The sequence below is a fragment of the Nestor notabilis genome, unplaced genomic scaffold (assembly GCF_000696875.1).
Source record: "Nestor notabilis isolate BGI_N333 unplaced genomic scaffold, ASM69687v1 scaffold700, whole genome shotgun sequence".
NCBI lineage: Eukaryota > Metazoa > Chordata > Aves > Psittaciformes > Psittacidae > Nestor > Nestor notabilis.
Window position 1 is genome coordinate 20,938 of NW_009911349.1, and position 11,090 is coordinate 32,027.

The 11,090-nt window shown below is 48.0% G+C and overlaps 1 protein-coding gene across 1 annotated transcript in view; it reads left to right on the top strand.

The window, feature by feature from the left end:
* Positions 1-1,840: 1,840 nt before the first annotated feature.
* MAP2K6 (mitogen-activated protein kinase kinase 6) overlaps positions 1,841-11,090 on the top strand; it is a gene marked incomplete at its 5' end in the record, with an annotated part of 16,267 nt that continues 7,017 nt past the window's right edge. Inside the window, 8 exons of the mRNA XM_010014167.1 lie at positions 1,841-1,907; positions 2,851-2,899; positions 5,168-5,281; positions 6,090-6,209; positions 6,945-7,061; positions 7,530-7,581; positions 9,500-9,627; positions 10,311-10,388. Of these exons, the coding sequence (XP_010012469.1) occupies positions 1,841-1,907; positions 2,851-2,899; positions 5,168-5,281; positions 6,090-6,209; positions 6,945-7,061; positions 7,530-7,581; positions 9,500-9,627; positions 10,311-10,388 (725 nt within the window). The remainder of the gene's footprint in view (positions 1,908-2,850; positions 2,900-5,167; positions 5,282-6,089; positions 6,210-6,944; positions 7,062-7,529; positions 7,582-9,499; positions 9,628-10,310; positions 10,389-11,090) is intronic.

Here is an 11,090-nt window from a genome sequence, read left to right on the forward strand (position 1 = left end):
AATCAGGATGGAGCTACTGCTCTTCCTGTGCCCGTGGTTGTCTTGTTTGCTTGAACTGCATGAGAATGCAGGCGGGTTGTTGAAGGCAGAGATGTTGCTGAGATGGCAGACTTAGAAATGCCAGAGAAACAGGCTTTTTGTCTGTCTGCACTGCAAGACCTGTGTTTTTGAGATTCCTTTTTTAGCTAAAACATGACAACACCAAGAACACCGGTACCTGTTTAGCATCCTGTCAGATCCAATGTACGTTGGCATAGCTTGGGCAAGAAGCGGTATCTGGAGCATGTAGCACAGCAGAGCTTGCTTCTGTGTTGTGCCTTCTAGACACCTTTGTAGTACAACTGAGAAAACTAGAAGGAAAAGGTCAATGAACAGCTCTGCTAACTAGAAATGCCTCCACTTGTTCCGAGAGTGTTTTTTGCTTCCTTACAGACCACCTTTTACCTCTTGGGAAAACCGAGACGTGTTCTTCATGCTTCTGGGTGACCTTCCTTCTTTTATTTTACCTTTTTGCGTTAGACTGGAAGCTCCTTAGAGCAGAGAATTGGGTTTTTATTCGCCCTTTCCTAAATTTGCAGCTCTGTTGATTTCTGATCCCAACAGCAAGTGTGCACCGTGGCTTGCAATAAATGCTTTTCCCACGAGGTATCGGCTGGGTTGCTGCAGCCTGTCTCATCCTGGAATGACTCTTTGCCAAAAGATCCTGTCTTTTGGAGCAGATAAGATAAAAAGAAAAGATGAAGAAAAGAAAATCTGTCAATCTGAATTGGCTAATTGCATTGAAAAGGTCATTTTCAGTTCTGGGTGCCTGCACTTTTAACTAGCATCCCTCTGGCATTGGGGTGCACAGACATCTATTGACATGAGTTTGTGTCAAGAGGAAAAATAAACTCAAACATGTATAGGTGAAGTCTGAGAGTGTTGGGAATAGAAGGTAAAACTGATGCCTAAAAGAAAGACCGTAATTGATATAAGTTGTTAGGTTAAAAATGTTGTTTAATGCCTAAATTAGATGCTTGTGCCTTTTTTGGGGACCAGGGATTTTATTACACAGCCAAACAGCCAGATGTTTATCTTGGGGTTTTGGTGACATGACTTATGTTTTCAGATGATTTTAGCCATGAATTCAAAGCCCCGTGCTGAAATGTGGCTGTATATGTTTAGTCATAAAAAGGTTCTTGTATTTCTCTAGTCTGCCTGGCCCTTGTGTCTGCTGGTTTGGACCCCCTTTACAGGAGAGCCTGCATTTGAACTGCTTCAGAGCTTGAGCTTCATCCAGCTCAGAGAAGCTTGGCTGGTCAGTGTGAACAGAAACAAATGGCTTTGAAGCCTGCAAACTTAATTCTGCTTTAGTTTTTGCTGGGTTTGCACAACTTTAATGACCAAGAGGTGAAACATCCATTTAAACAGAATCAGAGTCTGGTTCTGGACTTTCAACTTTAAAAAGATTTTTACTTCTGCCAGGGTTTGCAGTTCTGTATCTGGAATGATTTAAAATCTGAGGAACATTTGAAGGGATCCTATGTGGGTAGGGCTGACAGAGGAGAAATACCTTTCACTTTGCATTTCCACATGGCCTGCCTTTGCCAGAGCTGTTGCCTGCTTTCTGTACCAAGTTGGCAGCCAGACCTTGCAGGTCTAAATGAAGCGTTACTGAACAAAGGCACTTTATGTTTTGAACTCTGTGCCCTGAGACAACACCACCAGCCTGGCCGGGCATTTATGTTAAATAAGGTCAACAAATATAGACAAGCTGTGTTCTGCACATTAAACCAAAACAACATAACAACAACAACAGAAAAGCGCCTTTCTTTAATTCTGCCTCTTTCTTGTTTCACAGGCAAGAAGAGAAACCCTGGGCTGAAAATTCCTAAAGAAGCATTTGAGCAACCACAGACAAGTTCCACGTAAGTCTGCAAACACTAAGGCAGAATGAACAGAAAACCACGAGCCCCAGCTGCCTTCCAGCCTTTGCTGTGCCTGCGCTGCCAGGGCTCGGGCTTGCAGGTCTGGGATAACAGGGGCCTTTATGGATAATGGGGACCCTTATGGATCACAGGGACCCTTCACAAGGAACAAGGGCAAAATGCCTGGGTTAATATTGGCATCATTAGGGACAATAATATCCTAACAGTCCTTGTATTTCTCTTGTTGCCCCAGGTATAACCATGGGGTCTCAGCCTATCACTCTAACCCATCACTGCCCGTGGTGCATGTCTCATGTGCCCAGGAAAGGGAAGAACTGGAATGGGCACCCAGTTTCAACTGATGTGGCACTTTGGCCACCCAGTTTGAGTAACATGCATTTTGGTCAGGGCATAAAAATGCATCCCCTTCCCTACATATTGAGCCTTGCAAAAGAAATCCCTGTGTTTTTAAGGCAATTTGTGCAACTCCCGCCTGCTTGGCTCTCCTTGCTTCCTTGAGGACTGACTTTTATTAGCCTATTAACCCATGCTGTGTGACTTGGGTAATCATTTACAGGGGTTTAGACCTTTATGCCCATTTAATCCATTTTTCATTCAGGCTGGCAGAGATTTGGTGCTTGCACCTGGCTTGCCTTTCGCAATGCATCTCTCTGGGTTTCTGCATGGGGAAGTTGGATGTGAGAAAAGCCAACTCCAGCAGCTTCCTTCCTGTCCCCTTTTTGGGCTGTCTTTGTGAATGTTGGCTGTATTTGTTGATCCTGCAGAGCTAAGAGACTGGTTAGGCTGCTCAGGGCTGCAAGGGCTGCTGGCCTGAAGGTGTGAGGAGATGGCTTGGGGGTCCATAGTGGTTGTATTTACCCATCGAGGGAAACTAGATCTTTGTAAGTAACATTTCTCAGCCTTTCCCTTTTCTCCTTTGCAGGCCACCCAGAGATCTAGACTCCAAAGCCTGCATCTCTATTGGCGAAGAGGTAAGACTAGGAGTTGTAGTGAGAAGAAGACCTCCGGAGACAGATGACCATCCTGGGCTGGCTGCTCTGGTGTTGGCTGCTTGTGGGATTGCTTAACTTCAGCCCCACAGAAAAGGGCAGATTAATAAACAAAAGCTATTAAAAGCTTGAAATAAAAAGCAGTTGCTGGATGAGTAGAAGCTGAGAAGAGTGACCTACTGGTTGTCACCGCTCTGATGAACATATCCCCAAAAATCCGCCCTTTGCATCCTATGACACCTTGGTCCACTTCGTGTTTTTCACCTTGGAAATTCCTTCCTCACCTCATTATTCTAGCTAATCCCCCCAAAATAACAATCATAAATGAGGGGATTGCTAACAGCAGATTTTACTCTCCTTTGCAGTGCCTTTGCTGATTTAAAGCTGTCATCCCAAGTATTTCCCTTTGCTAATATTGAAGGCAATCTCATCAGGAGTCTTAACTCAGGGTGGATCTTCGGGTCCTGGAAGCAAACCCTTGTGACAGCGTGGAAACCAGTCCACCTGATGGTCTGAAAAAATAGCAAGGAAAAACCAAACCAGCTATTTTGATAAGAGAAAAAACAGCATAGCAGTGTTCATAAAAGCATTTTAAAGCTGGGCAATAAATTCATTAGGTGTAAAAGATAGGTTTTGGTGTCAGCGGGTTAATGCATGAAGTGAAATGCTAATCCAGTAGTGTTTTATAATGTTGGTCTTTGGAGGCTTTTCTTTCATTTTGGATTTTGTATTTTCCCTGGCATGGAGCAGGGGCTGGAAGGTGAAAAGAGTGTGAGATGCCTCTGGATCAAAATGGTGCAGCACCGAGGCAAGGAAAACGCCTGCTGCTAGAGCAAGCGCCCGCTCCAAGAAAATCATTTCTCCCCTGCAGTCCTAGGCATGAGGAAAGGATTAGGCACTCCAAAAGGGCTCCATGCATGGAGGCAGAAAGCCCATGTTGGGTGGTGCAAAGAGAAAGGCACTTGTGAAACCCAGAGCTCAGTTTTACAGACACAGGTATGTGGCTATCTCGGAGAGACTGGCATGCCATGGTTTGCATTTCCCTAAATGTCCAGCCAAGTTCCTTTAGGATGTGCTCCAGCAGCCTTTCCACACTCCCCCCTGATCCCTAGGGAAAGCCACTTTCCCTCCTCTCCCTTTGCTGCTAAATTGAAGAGTGGCCTTGAGAGAATCAAAGTGCTTCTTTGGAGAGGATCTTGTTGAACAGTGGGAGCAGTGTCAGGCAGGCAGAGATGCTTAAATCCCTCCTGTGACACAAAAGTGTGAGCCAGGGCTCCTTTTGCAGGCGATGGAGCTGCGAGGGAATGACACAGTAATGCAGTGTGTGGCCCTGCTCACTGTGGCATCCCCAGCCAGCACAGTTGGGGCTGCAGGGTTTATTTCTGCTGCGCCGGCAGAAAGCGGTGTGGGATTTGCACCGTGAATCAGTTCATTATAACCCGCTTCTTTCTGTAGGATGATTGACTGATGTGGTCGTGCATTGGGCAAACAGAATGGTTGGTTTTAGTAGCAAAGGCACTTCATAAGCATCCAAAAATAATAAGAAGCAAAAAATAGAGCTGCTGCACAATGTTGTGGCAGAAGGGAGAAGGGCAGGTTAGGATGCAGGGCTGCAAACGAAGTCACCCTCTGTGTAAGGCTGGAAGAAAGAGATCTCGAATGCTAGGCAAAGTAAATCATCCATGGTTTAAAAATGGGGCGCGCTCAGCTGGTATGTGGCCTATGTATAGGTCTGGAGCAATAAGCTTTTACAGGCCTTAAAAAACATAGAGATATTTCCATGATTGTTTGTGGGAGGAGGAGGTTAAAAGGAAAAAGCCTGAAGGTGATTCCGAGGGGAGAAGCTGATGCGGTGTTTTCCATCCAAGCTCTTCGAGGATGGGGAAGCTGAAAGTGCTGCAGCTGAAGGGGGTGGGATGGATACTTGGTTGCTGGGGGGAGCATCCCATTGAAGGGATGGTCCTTCCTGCGCCCACCCTGCTCAGGATTCTCCTTGACGCAGGCTCCCTGCTTGTGTCATTAGGAAGCACATCCTCATCAGAACTCTGCTAATTACCACACAGTAGTTAATCCTCCTAACAGCCTCTAAGGACTGTGATTTTGTTTCTAGCCTCATGAACACCGATAGGGAGGGGGATGCACAGAGGGGAATTTATTTGCAAGCAGGGTTAGATTTTAGGGGTGTTTCGCTCCTTGCTCTGTGCATACGCACAGCAGCCGCTTTTGCACTGATGTTTTGTTCCCCCACAGAACTTTGAGGTGAAAGCTGATGACCTGGAGCCCATCTCCGAGCTGGGACGAGGTGCGTACGGGGTGGTGGAGAAGATGCGGCACATGCCTAGCGGGCAGATCATGGCAGTGAAGGTAGAGTGAGCTTCCGAGGTGCTTTCTGTCTGTGTCGTTGTGTGTGGATGCTCTCGTTCATGCACATGTCTCATCTCGCTTGTTCTGATGCATGTCTTTACTGGGATTTACTGCTTTCCTTATGAAATCCTCTTTCTGCACAGGGGCAAAGAGTGACCAGGTGGGTCTGGGCCATTTAACCAAGAGAAGGGGTGTGTTTTAACAGCATGGTGTGTTCCCACCGTTGCAGTGCATACACCCATGTCTACAATATTCCTGTTTTCAGTAGGATTTTACAAGCTATTTGCCATCATTTTGTAAATATGCATATTTTGTAATGTGGATGTGCCCTCAGATTCAGGGCTCTGCACACTAATTGTAATGGTAAAGAAGAGTGTACTGTATTTTTAATTGCATAAGATAATTTTCTTTCCCTTGGAGACAGGGAAATGTCTATTTTGCAAAGCTATGGGGTCTGGGTGCAGGGCTGGAGCCCTCTGTCATGCAGTAGACATCACCAAAGTCTGCTGATGTAAATAGATGTCCACAGCAGCTCCAAAAGTCACAGATTTCTCTAGCCTAGCATTTGATTTCCTTCACACTTCTCCTCTCTCAAGCCACAGTGACTTTTGGCTGTTGCAGAAAGAGTGGTGTTAGCAGGGAAGAGAAAAATCACCTTCAGTTTGGGCTGAGAGGTGTGAAAAAAGGGTAACACAAAGAGGTGTGATAAAAGGGTAAAGGGTGATGTTAAGTCACTGTCAAGGCACAGCACGGGTATGGCTGTGGAACGGAGGTGCTGACAGCCAATGCTAAATGCTTTGTCTTCCAGCGGATCCGAGCCACAGTGAACAGCCAGGAGCAGAAGAGGTTGTTGATGGATCTGGATATCTCCATGAGGACGGTAGATTGCCCCTTCACTGTCACCTTTTATGGGGCACTTTTCCGAGAGGTATGGCATCCTGGACATCAGCCCTGCTGCCCCTGGGTGACTGGAGCCTCTCCCAGGCTCTGAATTCCCATGCCCAGGCTCCCTCCAATTGCCAGGGGTTTAATCTCCATCTAGATATGGAGAATTGGTACAATATGGATTTGTTCAATCCCAGCCTAAGGATCTGTTACATACAGTTACTTCTTGGTGAGCAGAGAGACGTGGTCCCATGGCAGGAAGAGCCCAAAGGTAGCCAAGCCCTAGTGCTGGGAATGGTTGAGGTCCCTGTGCCAAGATGCTGGGGCTTGGTGGTGAGTTTGAGTGATGGGGATGGCTGGTGCTGAGGACACCAACTCACAGCCTGCTCCATTAGTGTTAATATTGTCCTGACTTGCAATGTGAATGCCACGTGGAGGAAAAACGTGGAAAGCTCTGAAAAGCAAGATGTCTTGAAGAGTTTTAAGCATAGCTCTGCAGAGCTGAACTTGTGCTGACTGAGCATTTGCAGTGACTTGAACATGTAGGAGCTTCAGTCCTGGTAACTTTCTGGGCTCCTAAATCACTTCACTACCTCTAAATGGTAGTGCAGGTGGACAGCACTTAATTCCAGCTGGAGGGATACAGTTTTGCTGAGTGAGTATTAAAAGACAGGGAAGAGGCAAATAGGCCAGCAAAGGGCAAGTGCCAAAGAAGACCTTTGTAAAGGAAAGGATGCTTCATTCCAGTAGGCAGCTATTTGCTTTCTTTATCCTCCAGGGAGATGTGTGGATTTGCATGGAGCTGATGGATACCTCACTGGACAAATTCTACAAACATGTCATTGACAAAGGCCTGACGATTCCTGAGGACATCTTAGGGAAAATAGCTGTCTCTGTGAGTATTAGTTATTAGTATTAGCTGTGGGATTAGTATCTGTGGGAGGAGGAAGGGAAAGGGTATTTATCTTCTAAGCCAAGTCCTATATGACCCAAACTCCCTGCTGTATTTTCACCAGGAAGAGCATGGTCCATGGGCCAGCCCACATGGACATTCCCAGCTGGTTTCCAGTATGGTTTTTATAAGCCATAAATAATTCAACACGTGCCTGTGGATATAATTGAGAGATGGCACAGCATTAAATATGGGAGGGCCCTGCAGCTCCTTCGCCTTCTTATTAGGGATCTGGGAGATCCCTGGGTACCCACCATCACCTTGGGCTGCTGTGATGGTGCAGGACTTGTGGTGGGAGATGTAATTCCTTCCCTCCAGGCAGGTCTGGTGAGGATGGGGTGGGTGAAGCCAGATAGCATTTCCTCCTCATGGTGCTGCCAGCTGTGATTCACTCTAGATTTGTTGTTTCAGATTGTAAAAGCACTAGAACATCTACACAGTAAGCTCTCCGTGATCCACAGAGGTAAGTGCCAAGCTCACAGCCATTACCATGCTGTTGTCTGTCTGCTCTGGGCCACGTGCTCTCAGCCTTGCAGGGGCTGGCTTTGTGACCAGGCACAGGGCTCCCAAAATACCTGAGATAAAATGGGCCTTAGACAGCAAATGTATTCCCCAGCACCTCATGAGTAGCAAAACCTACTCGAAGGAAGTATCTGCTGTGTTTGCTCTTTAAAATCTGCATGCTGGTGCCAGGGTTTCCCCATCACTGGGCTTTGGATCAGGTTTGTGAAGGCTTCTCCCCTGGCTTGATGGCTCCATGTTGGCATGCAGCGTGAGGCATCTCCATGTCAGTGTGATGCCTCGTGCCATGATCTAACCATCCTCATCCCCTTCTGTGAGCTTCCCTAAGCACTGGTTGGGCAGAATAGTGTGATATTTAAAGTAGCCTCAAGTGAAGTCATAAATACCCTCCTTAAACATTTCACCTCTAGAGCATCTCAAAGATGCCATGGACACTCTTACAAAGAAACCAATTTGCAGTGTTGCTGCTGGACACCTTTAGTTTGAAAGGGTCATTTTCAATGTCATGAAGAGGAGAAAGCCCTCTCTGGAGTGTGTGACTGCCGGAGAGAGGAGCATCTGAAGGATCAGAGTTCAGCTCTATCCTGCAGCCACCTACTGTACATTCTGCATGTGGCTGGGGGTTGAGTTTCTGCCTTCTGTGTCATCGACAGTAGGTGGGAAATGCTGCTCGGTTTCTGCATTTCTGTTTACTTGTTTGATTTCCACTGAAAATTATCTTATTTCAGCATAGGAACAGATGGGTGAGGATCTCGGCAACCTGAAGCTTTTGATTGCAAAATGCTGATTAGAGAGCAGATGTTAATGAACTATAAATCATCCAGTTCTAATAGGCGGGACTCAAAAGCAGCTTCAGATGGTGTTTCAGCTCTGCTATTTAATAGTTTATCACATATAGACAGAGGACCTTCTTGCAGAAGAGACCTCTTATTCCTGGGTGGCAACAGGGGAATGATTGCTGCCTTTTGAGGATCAGCTGGGATAAGAGCAGACAGTGCTACCTGCACTGTGGTGAGATTTCAGCTGGTATTAGCCTCACAAGGAGTAGCTGCCTGCTGTGCAGGAGAGCACCTCCATGCTCTCAGGGATATCACTTAGAGCTTCTTCCTAAGCCTAAATTTCCCTTTCTGATGGTGATTTTAACTGCCTTCATGAGCATGATGCAAGTGTGAACGCACCAAGGATTATAAGGCCGTGATGGGAAGCGGATAAATCTTGCAGTAATAAATAGATGAGACACTGGCCTGATTTCCATAAGGTGTGGAGCACCCACACGCCTGCTGCTGTTCACATTGCTTTCAAGCTTGGTATCCTTAAAATTAGAGGCCGCTTCTGAAATCTTGATCCTTGTCTTGTTTTACTGCTCCTTCCTTCCCCTGCACCCCCTGCTTCTCTTCACCCTTTCCTGCCCATTCCTCATCCTTTCCCTATGGGTTTTTGTTCTACCTGTGGCATGAGACCGCAACCACCTGGGGACTTGCCAGAGCTCCAGACATCCTCTTAAGGGATGCCCTCAGCCCTGATGGGTTATTCCCCTGCGAGCGCTCCCATGTCTATGGGATACGCAGTGGGATACAGTGCAGTGGGATACGATGGTTACATGCAGGGATACCTCCTGCTCCCCCAAATCAGGGAGAGGACTCTGCAAGTGAAGGGACACTTGCAGGACATATGACAGGCCATGAGGCTGTCACCTGAACTTGCAGTATCTGCAGCCAGCGGGTTCCTGGCATGCAGAGCACCGGGCTTTGCCTGGACACCTTTGGTGCCCTCTGCTGCTAGGAAGCTCTTTGGCTTTTTCTGGCTTGGCACAGCCACCCGTGCGTGACAGTGACTGTGGTATGTGTTCCTTCTTGCAGATGTAAAGCCCTCTAATGTGTTGATCAATACGCAGGGGCAGGTGAAAATGTGCGATTTTGGCATTAGCGGTTACCTCGTTGACTCGGTTGCTAAAACCATGGATGCAGGATGCAAACCCTACATGGCTGTAAGTTGAGCTGCGTGTGAGGGCTGAGGAACATGAGCCTGGGCATCGGGTCATCCTAAAGGGGGAAGGATCAGCCTCCGGCATGTGTTCTGGGGACTTGTTTTGGAAGATGTATCCCTGAAGTTACTCGTAAAGGGGCAGAGAGGAGAGACAGATCTCCTGGGTCAGATCATATCTCCTGGGCACAGCTTCTTGCTGCCTTATCATCTCCCTGTGACCTTGGGGAAGGCTCTGTAATTACTCTGTGCTGCATTTTTGCTGTTTGCCCTGTGGGGACAATAGTACTTTCCATCAGGGAGGAAAAACAGTCCCCAGGGATTGGGTCCCTCAGACTCCTCCTGGGACCTGCTATTCAGGGTTCACTCTCCGTGGAGCACTTGCAAAGAGTGAAAACAGGGCAAGAGAGCTGGGGCTTGTCACCCCCTGTGTGCCAGATGTGCCAGCTCAGCTCCACCACCCCAATCCCTGGTGCAGGTACCATCTGCTTCTGGTGACCCATTTCACTGCCAAGGATGTGGGACCACATCTGGCCCCATCACAACCAAGAGAGCAAGCTGGTGGCATGGGCTGAATGGTCCTGGCCTGCCATCCTCAGAGACCCATCTGAGGTCAGTGGGTCCTGGGGGGGGGGCACTGCACTGGCGCCATCCCTGTTCCTCAACCACCTTTGTGTCTATTCACAGCCTGAAAGAATTAACCCGGAGCTGAACCAGAAGGGGTACAGCGTCAAATCTGACATCTGGAGCCTGGGGATCACGATGGTAGGGTGACCTGGGGGCTTGCAGTGATGCCAGGAAGGTTCAATGTTGTTTGTGGGTTCATTTTCCTCCCCATAGCCCCCCTGGCACTGGTGGCACCGGTTCCGTGGGAAGATGATGGGGTGGAAATGGGAATCAAGCTTTGCACGGGGTTGGGAAGGAGGAGGATGGAGCAGCTTTGTCAACTCCTTGCTGTCTTCGGACGCATTGGTGGGGTGCCAGTGGTGGGGACAGCCCTGATGTGGTGGCGATGGGCTGCCGGGAGATGGCAGCATGGGCTAAGGCGAAGGCGCCTGTCGCCTTGGAGCAGGTTGGCTTTTAAAGCACAGAAAAACACTCCCGACACTTTGCGATTAGCAAAGTCCCCCTCAGAAGAGGAGGGATGGGTGGCATCTCCCACGCAGCGTTTAGGGGGAATCCATCTGCTTGCAAAGTCATTTTAAAGCACAATTATCCTTTGAGATGTGGCGTTGTTTTTAACTTCAAACCAAGTCTAACACCAGAGTATTGAATAGGGAGACTACCAGATCTCCTCCAGCCTCCAGGTTAAACAAGATGTTATGGCCAAGTGGGGTGAGGAAACACCGTGTATTTGTGCCTCAAATAACACACCCAGGATGGGCACATGGGGAACGTGCGGGGAAGGAGGGCGAGATGTGGGGTGTCCGCTGTGGGGCTGAGGTTTGGGCTCTGTCTCTGCAGATC